This window comes from Haliotis rubra, unplaced genomic scaffold (assembly GCF_003918875.1).
Source record: "Haliotis rubra isolate DU_JTF1 unplaced genomic scaffold, ASM391887v1 Scf1424, whole genome shotgun sequence".
In the NCBI taxonomy this organism is placed as follows: domain Eukaryota; kingdom Metazoa; phylum Mollusca; class Gastropoda; order Lepetellida; family Haliotidae; genus Haliotis; species Haliotis rubra.
Genome location: NW_025765364.1, coordinates 19529 through 43457, shown reverse-complemented (window position 1 = coordinate 43457; position 23929 = coordinate 19529). Strand labels below are relative to the sequence as shown.

The following is a 23929-nucleotide window of genomic DNA, read 5'->3' as shown; positions in this document are numbered from 1 at the left end:
AGCAGGAAAATGTCAACATGCGGTCGAGACTTCCTCTTTCATGCTGCATGCACAAAATCAAAGTTGCAGGCTCTTCGTTTTTTATCCAGTTATAGCGATTTAAAGTTACCGTTTTTACTATTCAGGATGTATATTTATGTTGCTAGTTCCACGATTAATGTGGACATTCAGTGTTTTTCTGCACAGTGTGAAAGTTTTCTTTGGTAGGCCTGCATTAGCTAGTGAGATGTGGGGTTAGACACAACATGATGAAGAACATGACACCAATGGAGATCACCATATTTTTTTGAGCATAGTGAACACTTTGTTTCCCTAAAAACACCGCTGTGTACAGTAATTGCATGCATTATACACAACTTAATAAATTAAAACAAAATTCCAAAGCATGATCATCAATGCAAGCATGAAACACCAGAAATCCAACGTGAACATATCCAAAATTATATACCCAACTTAATCAAGTAAATATACTCTGTGGTTATAACAAGAGTGAGTGAGTGAGTTAAAATTTATCATCACATCGGCAATATTTCAGAGAACCTTATACAGCAATAAAAAAGTATGAAATATATTTTAAGTTTATAAAATACTGTCACCAATGGACAGTACAACAACTAGTACATCACATTTTATTTAAAATTAGTTAGAGAGCATATGAAATAGTAAACTGTTAATTGACAACAATATAAATGGGCCATAGATCGCCAGCGCTTGAAGGTAGATCACCATACCAGGGACCATGGGGGACTTACAGGGCCTTAGCTACCTGCATGGACCCTAGCTGGATTTACACCATCCCTTCAGCAGCTGGTGATTGAAGGTAAATTAGCCAAATATTTAAATCACAAAAATACTATGTTTTAAAAAATTTGGTACGTTTAAATGTACTTTGAAAGTTTTGGGAGTCACATACCCTCTCAGGAAGACAATAATTTTACGAATCTTTAACCCCCTTTGAGGATACAGCCACAAACAATCTCATAAACTACCATTTACAAAATTCCACTTATCTATTTACAAAACACATTGTTCAAAAGAAAACAATTATTAAATGATAATTAACATTAATAAAAAAGATCCTTAATTGTTTTGACATTGAAATATATATCCATTGTGTTGGACAAAGGTTATAACAAGAGTTCATTATATATCTGGATGCACGTTCAATCTATACTATTAATTTTTTTATGCACTAGATGTTGTTCTGGGGTTTTTTTCCATATTATTTCTGTTGTACTAGCCAAGTCATGTCTGTCAATAATTGTTTTTATCGGATGGTTGGTTTTTCTCATCAATTTCGTTAAATAAAGTGTGAAAGGTACAAAAGCATCCTAGAGGATAATGTCATCAAATCTTCTTCTATATAATAGTATTAGCCTCAGATGTATAAACTTTTTCCATAACTATTGTCAGTTTTAGCTATAAAATCATTTATAATGTAGTATGTTCTTGTAAATATCAATATCACCATATGTTTAGCTATTCCAACTGCAAACGGCAAGTATTCCCCCTTGATGTACCGTATGTCTCCTTATATGTCAGGGACTCTGGTAATTAAAAATGTTAATTGAAAAAAAATATTTTTCAGAATTTCATTCTACAAATTGAGCAAAACCATGTGAGAAGTTTTCAGCATTGCACCAACATTACTTACAGAAGACATGGCGAGATTACTGCTTATTGCACCTTGAAACAATCTTTAGTTGACAGAGAATGAATACATTTACCCTGAATACCATACTTCTCACATTTAAAGCTATATTTGTTGTCGTTTGACTATAACATGTCAAATGATGTGTTCATGATTGTGAGTGCAGGAGCGTGACTCGTCAAATGATTCCAAACATATAAATGTCCAATTATAGTGATCCATTTAAGGTGCTATATTATGACAAACATACTCATTAAAATATGAAATGACATCACAGAATATATTCTTACTTAGGCCAGACCAGTCTTATTTCTTGATTTACGGATTTTAGTCCTCAGATAACCTAAAGGCAGGAGGGAAAAAATAAATAAAATAAAATCACCAGTCAAAGTGATATTCCTTCTAAATATTAAAAGTATTTTACTTTTGGTAATTTCTGAAGTTTATGGGGAAATTTTTTTTTTTTTAAACATATTCATGTAAGTTTATATTTTTGGCCAATAAAAACATTAGGATTTTATTTTTTGAGCGGGGAAAATTTATTTTTATTTTTTTGCTTATTCTTGAAAAAACATGACCGGCGGATCCGTGAAACAAGAAATAAAATTGGTCTGGCCGTACATAATTTTTCCGACCACTGTACCATTATTTTATTGGGTATATATCATTGGTACAGTATCATTGGTTGGCTGTGCACATCTGGTTGCAATTTAAAGCTTAGTTTATGAGAAAACACACAAGGTAATTTGATTCTCTGCACATAAACCATGTCTAGCAAAACAGGAGATATAATTTAAATGGTAAATCATAATGTTTAGTGAAATATCTCAAATTTCAAATATTTGATAACCAAGTCTTTTAATACGTGTTCGGGGCAGTGGGGTAGCCTAGTGGTTAAAGTGTTGGCTCATTTCTGGTGTCCCCCGCCGTGATATTGCTGGAACATTGCTAAAATCGGCGTAAAACTAAACTCACCCACTCATTTAACACGTGTTCAAACATACCTGAATTCGCTGAAGTGAAATGATGTAGGGGTTTTTTCAGTGCATAATTGAATTTGTTTTGTTGTTTTTTTCAATCTACTGACTCATCTAAAGTGAGTGAATGGGTCAGTTTACTTTTACAGAGCTACAGATAACTTTTGGGGTCATTTAGTTATGTACTCACTTGTGTTCATCTCAATTGGGTTTCCTAATTTTCCGGGCCGGTGGGGTAGCCTAGTGGTTAAAGCATTGGCTCGTCACGCCGAAGACCCGGGTTCGATTCCCCACATGGGCACAATGTGTTAAGCCCATTTCTGGTGTCCCCAGCCGTGATATTGCTGGAATATTGCTAAAAGCGGCGTAAAACCAAACTCAGTCAGTCAGTCAGTCCTAATTTTCCGTTGAGTAACCAAACAAATTGTACTCATCTCACTCAAACTCAATAGGGTAGTTTGCCATTTTTCATTAATTGTAAAAATATATTAAAGTTTCAATGTTAGTGTTTGTTATTTATATTTGATTTGTAATATGAGAAACGGTAAGAAGGACAGCAAGTTGCCAAATTTATTTGCTGAAATACATGTGTAGAACCTCTCAGTATATCTCAGTTATTTTATCTATCCACCGGTATGCAAGTTAAGATTTGACATTTTTGTGTGTACTCATGTAAGACCACATTTATTGAGTATTTACAAAAATTCAAGCGTGCTTGTACACAATATACTTAATAGGAATTGAGTTTTCACATAAATATTTGCGTAATTTACAGATACGCAGCTTATCTGTATCTCTGCTTTTACACCAGCTTTTAGAAAATGTAATTTTTGAGTAAAATTGATATTTTATACTTATCCTGACTCATGCTCTTTTGCTTGTCTCCTTCCTCTTGCTAACATAGTGGAACACTTGTATCTCCCTAATTGAAGTTCCCTTCAATGTAAAATCACTAATTAGTACACCACGAAGTTACCTCCCTTCCACAAGCTGAACGAGGGCTTCACCTCTACCCATGTGCCTCACTCTCTCCCTCATATACTGAGCCCAACATTTGAATTTACAGGGAAATCCAAAGTGTTATTTGGGGAGGATGGGAGGGTTGATTCATGAGTCAGGATAAGTATAAAATATCAATTTTACTCAAAAAATTACATATTTTCCTTATCCTGACTCATGCTCTTTTGCTTGTAGAATCCAACAGAGCCGGAGGTGGGAATATATAATACTTTGGATTTTAATAATTAGTGATTTGAACTGTGATGATTGTAATAACCCTATGAGAACTTCATAAAGGCATTGAACTGATGAATTCTGCTGCCAGCTTATCAGCTGCCATATAGAGGTTATTACAATGTACTTATTATGATAAGTATATATAATATTAATACAATGCTTAAGACTAATAGACTTAAGCTTGTTAATATGCTAGTATAAACTCCTTAGAGTTTGTTAGCTAAAATACTTTAAGATATAAACATAGCACTGCTTAAAAATATGATTAATTTTAAGCTAATTATATAATAACAAACCCTTTAGGGTTTGTTAGTTAAAATATTTATATGATATAGACAGTGCTGAGCTTAAGATATGAATAAGCTTTAGCTATATATATAACAGCAAACTTTGTAGAGTTTGTTAGCTAATACATTTTACAATATGAGTATAGTATTGTGCTTAAGATATAATTATCTTAAGCTACATATATAATAGCCAAACTTAGTAGAGTTTGTTAGCTAATATATTTTACAATATGAGTATAATACTGTGCTTAAGATATAATTAACTTAAGCTACATATATAATAGCCAAACTTAGTATAGTTTGTTAGCTAATATATTTTTACAATATGAGTATAGTACTGTGCTTAAGATATAATTAACTTAAGCTACATATATAATAGCCAAACTTAGTAAAGTTTGTTAGCTAATATATTTTACAATATGAGTATAGTACTGTGCTTAAGATATAATTAACTTAAGCTACATATATAATAGCCAAACTTAGTAAAGTTTGTTAGCTAATATATTTTTACAATATGAGTATAGTACTGTGCTTAAGATATAATTAACTTAAGCTACATATACAATAGCCAAAAACTCTGTAGAGCTTATTAGCTAATAGATTTATAATGTAAACCATAGTACTAAGCTTAAGATATGATTAGATTCTAAGCTAAATGTATATAGCAAAAACCCTTAGAGTTTATTAACTAATATACTTTTATGTTATAAACATAGTACTGAGCTTAAGATATGATTAAACTTAAGCTATATATATATAATAGTAAAACTCCGTGAGAGTTTGATAGCTAATACATTTTATTATGTTGATTTAGACCTAGTATTGAGCTTAAGATATGAAGTAAACCTTAAGCTAAATATATAATAGCAAAAACCTTTTAGAGTTTTAATAGCTAATATACTTATATGGTATCAACATAGTATTGAGCTTAAGATATGAAGAAACCTTAAGCTACATATGTATAGCAAAACCCCAGAGAGTTTGTTAGCTAATACATGATATAATGTAACCATAAAGCTTAAAATATGATGAAAACTTAAGCCCAATATATAATAGCAAAAACTCTTTTAGAGTTTTGATAGCTAATATACCTATATGCTATAAACATAGTACTGCGCTTTAAGATATGAATAAGCTTAAGTTACATATATAATAGCAAAAACTCCATAGAGTTTGTTAGCTAATACATGTTATAATGTAAACCATATTGCTTAAGATATGATGAAACTTAAGCCAAATAGCAAAAAGCTCTTTAGAGTTTGTTAGCTAATATAGTTATATGATATAAACATAGTACTGAGCTTAAGATATGAATGAGCTTAAGCTACCTATATAATAGCAAAACTCCGTAGAGTTTGTTAGCTAATGTATTTTACAATATGAGTATAGTACTATGCTTAAAATATACTTGACTTAAGCTACGTATATAATAGCCAAAAACTCTGTAGAGTTTGTTAGCTAATGCATTTATCATGTAACCACTGTGATGATAAAAAACGAGCTTAAGCAAATTATATATAGCATGAAGCTATTTAGTACTGTTATAAGATAAGTAAAAATCTGTAAGATTGACTTATCTTCTCCGAGGAACTGTCAACTGTTGTGCAAGGACCATGGGATCGAATTGGTGGATACCTGAGATGTCCTCGGTGGTGATATCTCTCAGATAATGGTTGGCAACCACCATATCGGATCTACAGTAATAAACCCTCCATTATTTCAAATAACATTTGTGTAGATGAAATTGTAGAAGTTAGGGCTCTAATATCAAGAGTATTAAAGCTCATGGAGGGTCGGATTAGGTCCATCTGTCTTGTATGCACGTAGTATGACAGTTCTGATCCAAACGGAGATATAGTACGTGAGACTACACTCTGCGTAAGTTGATGATAGAGGAAAAAAATCTGTTGTATTTTTTCTTCCTGTTTGGTTTGGTGGAGATAAATTTACAGTGCTCTTGCTGGCCAGCGTGATAGCATCATCGTATCATGGAGTCCAAGTATGTCATCCAGGCATGTTCATAAACCTCACTTGTGAGGTGTTGTAGCACTATATTCATATCCCCAAGTTGGTACGTGAAACTTCCGTTTATTCTCCAAACAGAAACTTAGTAGGTTTACTAACCATCTAGTTGTGTTAGTAGCTTGATGATGAAATTCAGGTGTAGTCTGAAACGCTGTGGATTTCGATCCACTTGTATCACGTCGTCTAGGTAAATCGTTGCGATGTCCTTGACGATGTATGTGCACAACCGGGAGTTTGTGTCCTCGATGAACTTTATGTAAAATCGCCTGACTGCTGTGCCCTTGTCTAAACTTGACAGGGGAGGTCTCTAACCTGAAGAAAGCAGCCTAATCATGAAGGTTCAGGTTAACTGGGCTGTAAGGAGGCTTGCTCGTTCATTGATATAAAGTTGTCACTTGCAACCTATGTCTTGAACTGTGAACTATGCTCGACCTCTGTGTAGGGCGTTGTTCATCGGGGTCCAATCAGAATAAGGCATTTTGATTCTGTAGAGTACCCGCGCTGTGATGTCACCGGTGTAGCAGGAAAAGGAACCTTGTATAATATAGTGCCGTCGTTGATATTAGAACAATCATCGGTCTTCATCGTAACTTCCCGAAGTTACCCGAGTGACCACGTGTTTCGAGGATTAATGGTAAACGCGCGAAAGCTTCGGCGCAAAATACCTTGCTCTGTAATATTAATGCTGGGTAGGTTATTTTCCTGGCTGTCGTGAAAGTACTTCAGTTTTGAATATAATTCCGACTTCTTTATATATAAAGGTACAATAACTTGTAAGTTGTCAGCTTGTAGACTGTATACATGAATGTATCGTCATAATTGTAGAATTAAAGCTGAATTTGTTGTACATATTTCTTCTCAGAAATGTTGACGATTATGAGTTATACTCGCTGTAACAAGGCTGCTGTTCAATTTCGATATTGAATTGTCTGCAGATATGCGTAATGGTCACGCATGTAGATAATCGTATCGTCGTCCGGGATTGCATATACTAGCAATTTATACGGAATAGTTGATTTCTGTGAAGATCTATGAAACGTCGTTGACAAATTAATACAGCGACGTTCTGTGTTGTAAATAGCCTGTGCAATTGTCTTCGCGTAGGCTTATAGACGGCATCTGGCATACAGTTGATAGACAACTTATGCGATGTCTTGAACGGACTGAGGAGTAGCTATATATGACGAGTGGCTAGTATATGGAGACCTTGGAGGAGACTTCCTCGGTGAACGCCGGAGACTTCACGAAGCTCTCGAAGTATCCCTTCTAGATCTACTGGTGAAGTAGACTTGGAGCCACTTAGCCTTCGCGACCTTCGCGAAGGTATCGAGTCAAAGTCCGATTAGAATATATATATATATATATATAAGAGCGCTTGCTTCGCGAATGGCCTCTGTGTTTAACAGGATGTGGGGTCGGCGAAGCGCTACTCCTCCGCGACGTCCCTTGTAGCTGGTGAGGCTCTAGCTCCCTTCGCGGAGGCGGCCTGGGACTTGCTGGTTCTGCATAAGTAGGGCCGAGTGGATCATCTTATCATTTTCAGAAGTCGTGTTACGAAATCTGGTGATAAGTGTCTCAATGATCGTTCTAGATCTATTTAGGCCAACGAACATACGTCTCGTCATGGATTCAACTGAACCAATTTACGATTGTAGTTCTTATTGTTGATATCGATGATCAACTTGTAGTTTTCATCGATGTCTTAAGCCTTGAAGAAGGGGTCCATGTTGTGCGTGGAAAACTTCTAGGCGTGAAAGTTCGGCAATTATGGTGTCTGAACTTTTGTGGCTTTATGGGATGCTATGTCTAGATTCTGTGCTACCGCAGCAATCGGGTCGATCGGAGGTAGGGTGATAGCATCTGCGTCGTCTTCCTTCATCAGGTATGTCTGCGTCGTACCGCCACTCTAGGAAGGTGATGTAGACTTGTGTGCAGACTTGTGTGGTAACCTGTGAGGCGATCGATGTGGTGATGTACGAGGAGATCGGAGACTATTGACAGCTTCGCGAAGCTCTTTGAGTAGTCCCTTGACTCTGTTAAATGACGATCTATATTCGGGTGTCCTTCCTTCCTTCGCGAATGCCTTCGCGAACGCCTTCACGAACGTTTCACGAACGCCTTCGCGAAGCTTCCTCTGCGTTCGGTGCTGGGGAACGGCGATTTGAGCTTCGCGAAGGCTTCCGTGAGGTCTGGTGGCTGAGTCTGCATCTAAGGATGAAGCCGAGGAATGTGATGATCTATCCCGCCTTCGCGAAGGCCTTCGCGAAGGCTGTACATCTGGGTCCTTCGTCAAGGTGGTCTGCGACTTCCTTCGCGAAGGCTGCATCGTCTTGGCTGCTACGCTGACTGGAGGTGCCTCTAGAGTGTTGTTCTAAGTTGGAGCCTTCGCGAAGGCTCGTACTCTGGGCTGGCTGCTTCTCCAGTCTGTAGTGACCTCCATCACGACCATGATTTGCCGTAGTAGCTCGTCTGGGATGGTCTGCGACGGCGTAGTCGGTGCCATCTCTGCGCTGTTAGTGGTGGGGCCCCTCAGGTAAGTCGTCTGACATCAGTGTAGAGACATCAGGCTGCATGACGATCTCTGCTGATGTCATTGTAGCTGTCACCGGTCGCTACTTGTCTCATACGTCGAGGATGATGATCGGCTGATCATCGTAGAGGCCAAGTTCAGCGGCTGGAACAATCTCGGTTGAGAAAGTCCTAGTAGACTTCGTTGAATTCCCTCAGAGGTCGACGCTGCCCTGGGGTGCGGTCTGCGCTGAGTGTTGGTAGCGACGGGACCCTCAGGAAGATCATCGAATGTTGATCTGCGCTGACATCACTGTTGCCGACATCAGTCATTCTTTGATGTACATCAGGAATGATGATCGGCTGATCATCATACAGGCCCAAATCTGCGATGAGAACAATCTCGGCTGAGAAAGTTCTAGTAGACTTCGTTGAATACCCCTCAGTGCGACGAAGGGATGTCTGGGGAAGCAGGACGCTTCTTGGAGGCGGCGGACTACGTCCCACGCCTCTCCACCATTCTAGCGGAAACCCAGACGGGAGGGGGGTCGACCAACAGCAGTAGACTGGCGAGGGGTTCAGGTGTATCAGTCATGCTAGACTCTGCATACGTGACCTATCTGCTGCGCTGCCTCAAACGCAAAGTAATTATTTATTAAAGGTAGAATTGATAAATTAGTATCGCAACTGCAACGTGAATCACATGAAACATGGCGCAGTACAGCTAGGGCATATTAAATGCGGATCAGCAGCAGAATAAAAACGTAATGTGCAACAGTACAGAATTTTTATCAACGTAATCCACTGCAACAGCACGGCGTCCCGCATAAACAGTAGAAACACGACTAAATATCAATATATAATTGTTGAAAGATACTAGCTAAACCTCTATAGATCTCTATACGAGGTAACTAACTAAATATAATCAAAGGATATAGTGTGTCGGAGACACAGGCTCCTCACGCCCAGCTCACTGGGCTAAGAAGGAGAGAGAGGAGGCACATGGGTAGAGGTGGCCCTCGCTCCCGCTAGCTTTGTGGAAGGGAGGTAACTCGTGGTGTACTAATTAGTGATTTTACATTGAAGGGAACTTCAATTAGGGAGATACAAGTGTTCCACTATGTTCGCAAGAGGAAGGAGACAAGCAAAAGAGCATGAGTCAGGATAAGGAAAAATACACCAAGACAAAGAGATGCCAACCTAGTCTGTTATACAGACCCTGAAACAGATGTACATAATACAGATGATGTGTGTCTACAATATGTGGCAAGTCTAGATTGCCACAGTCTGAAAATGAAGGAAGTCTCTTGGATTCTTTTTTTATTTTATAAATATATTTTAGAAACTGATTTTTGGTAAATATGTTCATTTCAGAGACTAGATGTCAGTCTAATGACAACCTTAAATTAAAGCTTATATTCCAGCTATCAAATGCATCAGAATCTGATATTGATGCATCAGTCTGCTCAATTGGGAACCGATGACATGTGTCAACCAAGTCAGTGAGCCTGACCACCCGATCCCGTAAGTCGCCTCTTACGACAAGCATGGGTTAGTGAAGATCAATATTCTAACCAGGACCTTCACGGGTCACTAAAACTAGAACTAAATACACCTAATGTTATATTTTGTAAACGTATATAATTGTAAATGAATCAGTGAAACTGGAGATATCACAGGCAGCTCTGTGTGTGTAATAACAGTTTCATATCAATGCTGTGAGGGCCATGGCAATTAAACATGTTTTTATTACCAACACGCCTGCAACCTGACAAAACCCTGGCATCATATATCAGGTTAACCATAAACATAAAGGCATAGTGTTACATGATACAGAAAAATATCTCCTATACAAATAAATATATAGAAAAGATGCAGAGAAAATATATACCGGTGGTATGCTCTGAGGGACCTACAGTATTTTTGTTTTTGTGTATCACATTCTTGACAAGCTCTATCAACTAGTGTTGGGAATTGGTTAAAATCTCATAATTGATGATTGGTTCATTACAACCGATCAATCATCGAAAACTAATTGGTTAGCATCATTTATGAAATTTGTTAATGAACAAACATATAAGGAAAAAAACATGTAGTTCTTTGGGGGTTTTGGGGGCAAAATTTCACATCTTTAAAGGATGACTAGTATGTTAGGAACATAAATTTCTTGGTGTCTTTAAGATAAATTCAATCTTGACTTGGAATGAGCTTGTAGTGCTTATGAAATGTAACAGACAAAACCAACCTTGTGATAAATACTGTTAATGAAAACAAGTATTTCAGAATTGTTTGTGTTCGATTATGAGAAAACATGATCGATTGCTTGGTCGTTTAGTCACTGCGACCAATCTTGGATTATTTCTATCAAGTCCCTTTACATATGTAATAATTACAGACTATGATAATTACAGAGTGCTAGTTCATTCCTTTATTGGACCCTCATATTTCCTGTAAGGATCCTTGAAATTAATTAAGGGTCCTCTGGACTGCTAGTTTAGTAGTAAATTTCTGCAGAGCATTCTCGAACCTATAGCATGTAGTATCAACCATTTTCAAATCACTGTACATTGGTCAGAAAGTCTATTTAACTTTAAAGTCTTTATACAGATTTATCTAAGATTCCACATGGTAGGAAAATTGTGAAAGTTCTTTATCGTGTAAAACATCAAAATATATTTTGGTTCAATTTTTCATACATTTCTTCAAATTTAGATATTGAATTGTAACAGGTCAAAGCAGTGCTAAACTGAACAATAATGCCTATTTCTCTACTGGTCCTGTCATTCGTAAAGGAAAAGTCACCTCAGAAAGCCATAAGATCTTACAACTACAAGAGCATGAACTGGGAAATGTTTAACTCGAATTCTTGAAATTTGAGACTTTATTCCAATATGGAGCCAAATATTGTTGTCAAAGCAGGTGAACATGCAAGAGCAATACCTGTTTTACAATTAGTATCATTGTTATTGCAAGGAATATGGAGAAAAGGCTTGTTATTGTAACAATACTATGCTGTAAACAGAACAATTGAATGAGTGACTTGATGAGTGTGTGAATGACTGAGACACTGAGTGATTGAGTGAATGAATGAGTGAATGAATGAGTGAATGCGTGAGTGAGTGAATGACTGATTGACTTGTGTTCAATATGATTTACAACTTCATTTACAGTTGACTCATTTGTTGTAACAGAGCACTTCAGATACAGAGCAGAGAAGTTCAAGAAAATACTATGCCCAGCCTTCCAATACTGTGTGTGTTTTAAATGTTTTGAGTTATATATAATGGAGGCAGATTATCCTGAACAACAGTATAAACAAAATAGTATTAAATCAAAGAATTGTGTTTGTAACATGAGCACAAATTGTTCAATTGTTCCATTCCTTATCTCAGAAACACAATCAGATGACCTGCTGAATATTATATATAAAAGGAGGAAATAATGCTTTTATTAATATATTTTACAAACTGTCATGAGATAAATACGGGGAATATTTCATAATCTCCTTCAAACAGAATACAGTTGTATTTTGGCCAAAAGAGTAAGTGGAATCTTGTCTTCATACCTTCTTGTCACAAAAAGTCTCTGTTAATTCTTTTCAGTCACAGTTAGTGTTATTCCAGCTAAAATACAACAGGATGTAAATAATTTCCCCATACAAATCAGTCATTGATATTATGACCAACACATGTGATGTCACTGAGCCCTTGTGTTGATCGAGTGAGTTTAGGTTTACGCCGCTTTTAGGCAATATTCCTGCAATATCACAGCGTAGGACACCAGAAATGGGCTTCACACATTGTAACCATTTAGGGCAATCGAACATGGGTGTACACCACAAATGGCTACACACCCAACCATTTAGGGAATCGATTACTGTTCAGAATATAAGCAATACTGTACTGGGTCTCTCCCACAATGGGATCCTAGCCCTATGATTCTCATAAGTCAATGTTAAGATGTGAAATCTATGATGGACTTAGCGCTAAGATGGAGACAGAGAAAATGTATCCTGGGTCTCCATGGAGGGTACGTCAACACAACAGTGACACATCAATTGACTTTCAGAAATTTTCTTGTGTTTGAGAGATCATGAAATATCTTCATGTTTCAAACATTACTCACTCGTATTTGTGAAGGTTTCAACTTGTGTAACGTTTCTTTGTCCATACCGAACACTATAGCATTTAGAGCACCTGCAACAGAAACACGACAAAATGACCATCACAATCAGACTTCGCACTCAGATCTCTCTCAGAGTGGAAATGGGGTTTAACAGTGTATGAAATAAGGCCCATCCGACTGCCCGAGACGGTCTAAATTTACAGCTAGTCATCTAGTCTGGTACAAATGTTCCATACATCTGAGTAAATTCACCATATCTTAAGATCTATGTTTCAAATTGAGTGTTACATTTAGGCTTGACATTAGTTGTCAATCACTGTTTGAAAGCTGTCGATGCGCAGAGTTCGAGTTGGATTTCTTTGAAAATGAATCTTGTGAATAGACTGATCGACAGTTAATACATGTCTCAGGTTCATTAAAATATTCATTGTATCTAAAAATTGCAATTTCTTGGATGGTCTGGTCTGGTCTGGTTAGATCCATTTTGGGCTGGAGAGATCAAAATGTTACCAGCCCTGATGTCTGGCTGGGTTTTTGGCTTATTTCATACACTGGGTTTAATGTCATGTTTAAAATCATTTCACTCATATAATGGCGTGCATGCATGTGTATGTGTGGTTGCTCATACTAGTCTGAGCAGCTACAAGTTCCATCTTTTAATGTCTTTTGGGACAACATGGCAATGTGCTCAAAATTCAAGCTTTCAGCTCATCAGGCAGACTCACTGTCCATGTGACCACAGTAAGTGTGTGTGATTAGTTTTATCCAGCTTTTAGCAAATGTCCAGCAATATATCGACAGGGGACACCAGAAATGGGCTTTACACATAGTCCTCATGTGGGGAATCGAACACAAAACTTTGGCGTGACAATTAAGCGAATGCTTTAACCACTGGGCTACCCCACTACCCCATTAGACTATAGAGATGTGGTGAAAGAAATGGGCTGAACACTTCATTTCCAGGGTTTGCCTGTAATGCCAGACAGTAGTCATGGAAAAAGCCAAAAGTTTTGTACTCAAGATCCAAAATTGGCCATTCTTTGAGCTTTTTCCATAGCTACTGACAGCATTACTGGTACCAGTGGTAGGGCTGTAATGATGCATCAAACTATCGATGGATTGCAATTGTTGAGTCTCCGATGCATCGAGAGTATGTGTGACTATCCATAAGTTAGTAATTGCCTCCCATTGATAAATGCGCAGCGCAAAACACAGGAAGTACGAGATTCGTTCACTTTGATTTAGAGTTTGAGTTATCCGCGATCACTTTGTGTTTGTATCACTCACAGAGTGGTTTTCTAACATAAACTTTTCAGCAACTTGTTTTCCTTCATGATGCACATGGTGGCCAAAGGGAGATAATTCTTACATACATATTTATAGCATACCTCTAAACAAAAAGTTGGCGCTCTTCTTAAAATTATCCAACATAATCGAGATGGAACTATCGACCGATTATTCCAGCACTACTTACCATGTAGGGGAGCTGATATGGAAGCCAACAGCACCAGGGCAAATACATGGTTGTGGGGAGATATAGCATTTTGAATCCTGCAACACAAGTCACAAACACATCAGCATGACAGTCATGGCACATTGCTATATGTGTCATTATCAATTTTACTGCTAATGCTATCACACTACAGGCTATCAATCGGCCAAGTGAGTTTGATTTGGGCAGCTATATTTAAATATAGTGATCATTAGCTAATTATGAAGACCTGGACTTGCCTGTGTACTTCTTAAAAAGGACATGGTACAATTATGTTTACTTCTTAACAAGGGTATGTCACAGTACAAGGGTACCGGTGTGACAATACTGTATACTTGTTTACAAGGGTATCAAACAAAAGTAAGTACCTGTTAACAAGGGTATGACACAGTACAAAGGGTATGACACAATACTGTACTGTGTATCAAACAAAAGTTAACAAGGGTATGATGCAAAACAAAGTGTGTACCTGTTAACAAGGGTATGACACAGTACTGTAAGTACCTGTTAACAAGGGTATACACTACAAGGGTATCAAACAAAAGTAAGTACCTGTTAACAAGGGTTAACAAGGGTATGACACAGTACTGTGTTTTACAAGGGTATCAAACAAAAGTAAGTACCTGTTAACAAGGGTATGACACAGTACAAGGGTACCGTGTGACACATTAACTCAGTACCTCTTGGCACATTAACTCAGTAAAAGGTGTGATTTAGCATTGTTGCTGAGGATGTGACAAGGATGTTTACCTGTTGATGAGTGGAAAGATAGACACTGCCAAGTACACAAACGGGTAGAATCTTAGGGGCTTGATATCCTCCTTGAGCATTTGCTGAAACACACAACACTCATTACACAACATGACTACACAACACTGGCTTGGATCGGTTTACTACCAGGTACCCCGACACTGATACACATCCCAACCACTGATTTGAATTGGTTCTTATAGATATGTTACTAATGAGTTATCAGTCCTTATAGATATCATCTGCAGCAAATTATAACAAAAGTATATGGTTCAGTTTATCAACTTGTATGATGATTCTATCAAACCCAAATTAATGGATGTGTAAAAAAAATGAAAAGTATTATTTTCTCACTGTACTGTAATCAAACTGGCATATGTTTCAAAATATATGTGCATACAGATGTCCATAGGGATTTTGTCCATAGTATTTGAATATAGGGACTCGATCTCTGTCCAACTTATTTGTTTATTTTTGGCTTGTTGATCAGCACCGGACTGTATGATTGTGGTCTGTAAGTAATCGTGTCTGGACCAGACAATCCACTGATTGACATCATGAGTATTGACGAGCGCAAATGGAATTCCATGACATGCTTCAACCAAGTCAGCAAGCCTAACAAGGGTTGCTTTTGACGAATCTTAACCTTTGCGAGTCTTGCGATGACAAGGACCCTTTGACATTTGATGCTTAAAATGAAAAACTGATAATTGTTTGATCCAAAGAAGACTGTCATGTTCATATGATGTTTTGTATTAAATTTGTGTTCCTGTTCCTGGGAGGATGTTCTTACATGTTCTCGTTCCGTGTCAGGGTCATACGTTCCTTCCCATGTGTTGGCCTGTAATATACACAATGATAACATCAACATTTTGAAACATTACTAGCAAGCAATGTCAATACTGTGGTATATATTTTACTACTGTAATATACACAATGATAACATCAACATTTTGAAACATTACTAGCAAGCAATGTCAATACTGTGGTATATATTTTACTACTGTAATATACACAATGATAACATCAACATTTTGAAACATTACTAGCTAGCAATGTCAATACTGTGGTATATATTTTAACACTGTAATATACACAATGATAACATCAACATTGTGAAACATAAGTAGCAAGCAAAGTCAATACTTTGGTATATATTTTAACACTGTAATATACACAATGATAACATCAACATTGTGAAACATAAGTAACGGTTGCAATGTCAATACTTTGGTATATATTTTAACACTGTAATATACACAATGATAACATCAACATTGTGAAACATAAGTAGCAAGCAATGTCAATACTTTGGTATATATTTTAACACTGTAATATACACAATGATAACATCAACATTTTGAAACATTAGTAGCAAGAAATGTCAATACTGTGGTAAATATTTTAACACTGTAATATACACTCCTCACTCACTCACTCACTCACTAAGCTCTATTGTCAACACTCAATCGTGAATTTGTCTACTTCTTTCTCCTGTCTTCACACAGATCAGGCTTTATCAGTTAAATTCCATCACAACCACCTGTAAAATCATCAAGTCTGAAGCAGACATCCTAGTGGTTGATATTGTGAACAAAGATCCATAGCATCAGGTTACGATGACACAGTATCAACCAAGTCACAGTCTGACTACCAAATCAGTATGGTCGTCTCCTATATGTTACAACACAGAATCCCGAATAGGGTTGGTATCACTGAAGGAGCTGGTCGGTACCTACCTTCCTGTGGAGCATGACGGAGATATAGATATAGGCAACAAACAGCAAGGCAATGATGATGAACAGAGGGCCGTACCAGCTGAAACACAGGGTAAAAATACCATTGTAATCTAGTTTGTACAGCCTTTGTTTTACATGTAAACACTGCACTTAGCTGTATTCCAGCTTTCTGAGCAATATTCCACCAATATCAAACCAGAAATAGGCTTCACACATTGTACCCATGTGGGGAATCGAACCCGGGTCTTCAATGTGATGAGGGAACGCTTTAACCACTAGGCTAACCCACAGCCCCTCCAGAGTTGTGACAGGTGAGTTTGGTTTTAAGTCCCTATTTAAGCTACATCACGCTGGGGACACTAGAAAATACCTTTACATTTTGTACCAAAGTGGGAATTGATCCAGGTCTGCAGTATGACAAGTGAATGCTTTAACCACTAGGCTACCCCACTAGCCACAGAGGTAAGTTTCTTGACCAGATAATCCAGTGATTAACATTATGAACATCAGGAATACCATGGTATGCATTAACCAATTCAGCTAACCACCTCTTTGGATGGGAGAGCGGAAGGTCGCAGGTTCGATCCCTGACCGCGTCATACTAAAAGACGTGAATATATGGTACTTGTTGGTCCCTGCCTGGCGCCTGGCATTAAAGAGTACAACAAGGATTGGTTGGCTCGGAGTCAGTATAATGTGTCTGAGAGGGGTATTCATGCTTCACTACGGCATGGTATCTCAGTGGGCTAGCACTATAAAACCAGCTTCTGTCTGGGCTAGTACAAGCAGCCGCACATACACATACACACACACACACGCAGATTGTCATATGAGCGAAATATTCTCGAGTATGACGTTAAACCCAATTTTACCTCACCTCACCTCTTTGGATGAGAGGGATTATGAAGACCCCTTCGGTCTAGGATCTTCATCAGGGTATAATGTAAGTCAAGGAATGAATGCCCAAACAATATTCATTTTGACATTGAGTCTAAACTCAAACACAAGTTGTGTCAGGTAAATCTTCTAATAAGTGTTGAGGCTCAAAACTCTCACAGCAAAGAATTAAAAACAGCATATCACAGTCATCAGACAGGGTGGGAGACATTAGGTAAGGGACATAACTCTGTCCTGACAACATTGAGTGAGCAAAACTTTCCACTGACAGAAATTTTAACCAACAAGCCCTTTCATAGGTCAGGATGACCTCTTGATTTTGTAAAGTTTTCATGTCTTTATCCATAACCCTTTGTTAAAATTCAGTCAGAAAATGACTCATTTTTTAAACATTTTGTGCCCTGCCTTATTTTGATGAAGTGCAAACTCAGTGAATGAAGTCATAAATAGTTATAAACTGTCCATAACAACCTAGGTTCATGGCAATTAACTGCGATAGTTTAATTGTGAATTGTGTAACACAACTAAAATCTTTAAAGTTTATGGAACATTGAACACTATAAAACTCACAAACTTGCGAGTATTTGTATGAAACGGTTTGAAAAAGGCCAAATGCCATAGAAATCTGTTGAAATAGGCACAAAACAGTGTGCATATTGTTAAAGAAAGTAATTATCTTCAGCTTCACTTGGAAATGAAAATCCACATTTTCATGAGGTCACCCTGTTTACATTAAACACGAACCCAGTTAACCTGGTTCCAAACATCTCAGAGTCAGCTTTTTAAGCATGAAATCCATCATCAACTTGGCATGTCTACTAACAACAATTCTCATTGGATAATAAGCCCAGCGTGAACCAGTAATGTTTCGCCTTATTTCAGTGCTCAAAACTGCTTGACTTGGAGTCAAAATTACATTCGGTTTGTGTGGAAATATTTCATATAGAATCAAAATTGTGATAATGGTTGTTGAGAATTGAAACTAAGGTGTCAGATTCGATTTTTGATGAATCGAACTGAATAGTTGCAGACCTATAAAAAACACAGGGTACTGAGAACCAATTCTAAACAGGAATCACATATTGATACAGTGAGCAATATTTAGCGTAACTATGGCAACAGATGTAACTTACATGCCCAGCCTCCATCTCCAGTCTTCCACAATCCAGCTGAAAGACAAAATGGTGAATGAGTGACAAGGTGTTAAACTGAACTGACGATAGTTCAGCCATGTTATAACACATAATGTGGGAATTGGTACAGCAAAAGTGGTAAGTAAGGGACCATTCATAATTTATGGCTAGGGGTGATGATGATTTTTTTATTGATTTTTTTTTGGGGGGGGGGGGGGTGGGGGGTGTGGTGTTGTTGTTGTTGTTGTCACTCATTTTGTTCTGGGGTGGTAGGGGTCATCAATTTTGTACACATGTTTCTGGGGTGGGGCATCAATTTTGTACATAAAAATATTTTAAAATATGGAAGGGGGCATTGACTTTGTACATGACATGCAGGGCAGTCACTTACTTTGTACATAAATTATTTATTTATTTTTTATTTATTTTTTTAGTTTATTTTTGTTTTTTTTGTTGTTTTTTTTTTGGGGGGGGGCTGTGTGTGTCATTCACATTGTACATGCTTCTCCATAAAAATTATCATCATCCGCCCTAGCTATAAATGATGAACGGTCCCTAATTATTAACAGACAGATATATGTCTACCTACTACAGCAGGCTCGTAGCTGTTGCTACTGACACCGAGAGCTGTCTACTCACCACCAGGCTCCAGCAGGCCCATAGCGGTCGTTGATGAAAGGCAGGCAGGACATCACAAACGAAAACACCCAGCACAAAATATGGTAGGCCCTGAAAAAATAGGAAAACTGAGTGAGTGGGTGAGTTACTTTTCATGCCACTTTTAGCAATATTGCAGCAATATCACATCGAGGGACACCAGAAATGGGCTTCACATATCGTACCCATATGGGGAATCGAACCTGGGTCTTCGGTGTGATGAGTGAACGCTTTAACTACTAGGCTACCAAACCACCCCGAAAATAAAACAAAACACTCTGTAAACTTTCCATATGTTAATGAAGAAACATTACAAACTTTTAGAGTGTCATAGAATTACGTTAAAAAACAAAACAAAAATTTCGACCATTGTTTTCAAACAATTATTTGGGGGGAAAAATTGGCAAAATGGTATAGATTTCCAATTTCCATGAATACATTTCACAAAAAAACAATTGCAAAGTAGTCATATCCCTGATAAGACATATGTTCTATCGAGAGCAAGACTCCAGCACCTGGCCACATAGGTACCAGGGACGTGTTCCAAAGAATCAACAATGGATTAACATGCTACAAGCTGACTGGTACCCTACAGTAGTAGGACAGTGTGTTCACAAACCAACTGTATTGCAGTGGGCTCTGAAGTGAATTACACTGATTCACACTGATTCTTCAAGCAGATCCTATTTTCTTCACATCAGCAGCCATTGTGATTTTATAGTTATAGATACAAGGTAGATAACAATGTGAGAGAGATATCACTTTTCAATAATTTTCATAAAATACTCCGGCCAAGTCTGTGTGACCCTGCCAAGTCTAACCCCACTGAATCGGTCTAACCCAGCTCACACAGTTACATGACCCGTGAAGGTCCGGGTTAGAATACTGGCCTTCAGTAACCCATGCTTGTCGAAGAGGCTTACTATCGGGATCGGGTGGTCAAGCTCACTGACTTCGTTGACACATGTCACTGCTTCCCAATTGCGCGCAGATCGATGCACATGCTGTTGATCACTGGATTGTCTGGTCCAGACTCGATTATTTACAGACCGCTGCCTTACAGCTGGAATATTGCTGAGATAACGTAAAAGTCAGTTCACTCACTCTCTCATACAGTACATACCACTCAAACTTCTCTGTAGTGGTAGTCCTGATGACGCGTTCATGAAGAGGTTGAAGGTGATGCAGCTCACCCACAGCAGCACCGTCCAGTCTGGAGAGAGAGAGAGGGTATTTTTAAAAGTCAACATATCCACCAACATTTTATTTTCAAAAACAGCGATAAAAGGACAATAAAAATCAGAAGCATCTCATATCTGTTTTGGAACCTACTTGGAAAAGATGTATTTTCTAAAGAAAAAGATTGCAGCAGGCTCCTGCAATGCAACATCGCTGGGGACCAATTCTAATCCAGGTTCTCAGAAACTAACTATAAAGAGGCATAATGTGCTGGATCTCGATTATGAATCATCTAATAATGTAGGAACATCATGGAGACTTTTTGTACATTTTGTAACCTTACAATTGAATCAATTATCCACATATTTTGTGAATGTGTACATGTGAAAACGTTGTGGCAACAACTGAAAGCCTGGATTGAACAAGATACAAGCACAAGATTAATTCTTGATGCAAAACATATCATCTTTGGATAAAAAGAAAAACGAAATGATGTATTAAACCTGATTATCTTCGCAACAAAATACTATATATACTGAGTCAAAAAAGAAACTTCACATTCTTTCTTCAGGGCACTATAAAAGAACAAGAGATGGTAAGATGGTTAAATTGTTATTATTTCAATGCTGAGATCTGTGTGATGTACTCGATACACTGACAGTGCCATAATCAGTTCCATTAGGCTACATCGCCGTTCCAAAACATGGGTATACAGAATGTCAAGTCACAAGAATAAAAATGCGAAATTTCTCAGTTCAATATCGTATGGTCATGGCCGCCCGTGCAGTCACCACTGCCAAACACCGTCTCCTCATCGACTGCCTGATGCTTGTGAACACGTGGTTGGGGATTCTGGCGCCATTGCTCTTGCAAGGCAGCCAAGTTCCTGCAAATTCTGAGGTTGGTTCCTAAGACCACGGCCTTCTCCCAAGTGCATCCCAAACGTGCTCTATTGGATTAAGGCCAGGGGACCTCGATGGCCAGTCCATGATGTTGATTCCAGTGTTTTGAAGGAAATTTCGTGGTCAACATCGCGGTATGCGGCCGAAGCATTATCATGCTGGAACTGTAGACCTGGGCCATGAGCCGCCATGAAAGGAACGAGTTCCGGGGTGAGCACCTGGTCGCGGTAAGCAGCAGCTGTGAGGTTTCCACGGATGACCAGAAGTCGGGAACGGTTGTTCCCACAGAAAGCACCCCACACCATGCAACTTCCGCCCCCGAATCTGTCGACTTCCTGTACAAAACATTGGGCATACCGTTCACGACGTCGTCCCCATACTCTATGCCTGCTGTCCGCAAATCTGAGGGTAAACCTGGATTCATCGCTAAAGACGACTCGATTCCAGTCTCTCTGGGTCCATCGGAGGTGACGTTGCGGCCCGCAACCGATTTCGAATGGTCTGTGAGAACAGTCGACCTCTCAACATCTCAGCCCTGGTTCGTGTAGCCGGCACAAATCTGTCACGTAGGTGACGTAGGACGATTTGACGGTCTTCTGCTCGTGACGTCACACGTGGACGACCCGACCTTGGGCGATCAGAAGTGGTGCCAGTTTGTTGTAGACGACCTCACAAGTCATACACAGTACAATGGCTGCATCCCATTGCTCTTGCGACGTCAATAACTGATCTTCCCGCTTGCAACATGCCAACGGCACGTTCACGTTGCACATTTGGCAATCGTGGCATTTCAAGTACCGTTAGAACTGTGGTTTAAAAGTGTTTTTTCAATTCTTGAGGCCAATGCAAACACGTGCATATGAAGAAAACTTCGATGCGAAGATCACGTGATCAACTGCACGTGCAAAACCTGATTTGGCACTTACGTCATTCGCACGACGAATGGATGGGTTTGAGTGGGTTTTGCTAACGTTTTTCTAGAGTCGAAAGATAGGGATCCCATTTCGGATACATAGATGTATCATCAGAGAAAAATTATTCATTATTCTTCAAATTACATTTTGTGAAGTTTCTTTTTTGACTCAGTATATATATATGCAAGGAGATGTTCTAATTCACATCCGCAGTTTGTTAGATTAAAAATTACCTACACAACCTGTATGAAACTGACAAATGTACTGTCTTTTCACACTGTAAATTCTTCACCTTTTAGTCATCTTGCCATAACCTCTTCACATAAATTACAATAACAATGTATTCTTCTAGCCTACGGATTATCTACCACTCGTGTTCATACTTTGTTTATTTATGTACCACAAATGCAACAATTATGTACCCATCAAAAAGAAATAAAGTGATTAAAAAAAAAAAAGAACAATTGTTTGAGCTCCTTTTTAGAAGTTGGTGAGTCAGTAACTCAGGCATACGACTCTATGGATGACTGTTTCTTATTTATTGCATAAAGCGACGTTTCGGTGTAGATACCTACACCTTTTTCAAGCTAAAAGTAAGTTTTAGGTAAGAACATGCTCCAATCCACATAACGATCTTAGCACAAAGGTGATTATAACTCCCATACATAGGCTTACAATGCCATATCCCTAAGATCGCTGTGTGGAAGGTGCCCTGTCCCCAGCAGCCTATGCTGATCCTAAGACAATGGAGTGGGTGATCCAGTTCTGTGACTTGGTCGATTGTGTGTCACTATAACCCTACAACATGGTTCGTTGCTCACTATATCAATCACGGGATTGTCAACATGGAATTATTTACAGACCAACATAAAACTTATGACATCAGCAAGGAAAACATATAGCACCTTTTTGAGTTCGATTGTTTATTATTTAACGCCACACTTACCAATATTGAAGCTTTCTGGTGGCAGTCTGTAAATAATCAAATCTGGACCAGACAATCCAGTGATCAATAGCATGAACGTAGATCTATGCTATTGGGATATGACATGTGTCAACCAAGTCAGCGACCTAATCACCCGACAAGGATGGGTTGCTGAAGACCAATTCTAACACAGATCTTCATGGTCCACCTTTTAAGACGATGCAGAGTTTATATATGTAAGATTGGAATACAGAATTCAATGATGTTCGCATTGGCGGCAATGAATAATGTATAGGAGAATAAAACTTACCAAAAAATGTCAACCACCATCCAAGAAAGTTACACAGAGTACTATCAGGAATCATGTCACTCTGAAAATACAAAAAAAATGTTAACAATAATTACATATGACTTCAAAGATGTTGCGTTCTTCCTGATGTAAAACATTGTCAGGTACAGAATAGCAAGGGCTGAAAATTACCATGGTGACTGTTTTTTCAGAAAGAAAGGAATTTCTGTACAGGGTCTTAGA

The 23929-nt window shown here is 38.3% G+C and overlaps 1 protein-coding gene across 1 annotated transcript in view; it reads right to left on the bottom strand.

Annotated features, from left to right (window-relative positions):
- LOC124269153 (cyclic AMP receptor-like protein A) overlaps positions 1–23929 on the bottom strand; it is a 47180-nt gene that overhangs the window by 11922 nt on the left and 11329 nt on the right. Inside the window, 10 exon segments of the mRNA XM_046704170.1 lie at positions 12810–12880; positions 14284–14360; positions 15052–15134; positions 15845–15892; positions 16791–16869; positions 18821–18856; positions 19460–19549; positions 20601–20635; positions 20638–20690; positions 23708–23768. Coding sequence (XP_046560126.1) covers positions 12810–12880; positions 14284–14360; positions 15052–15134; positions 15845–15892; positions 16791–16869; positions 18821–18856; positions 19460–19549; positions 20601–20635; positions 20638–20690; positions 23708–23768 — 633 coding nt within the window.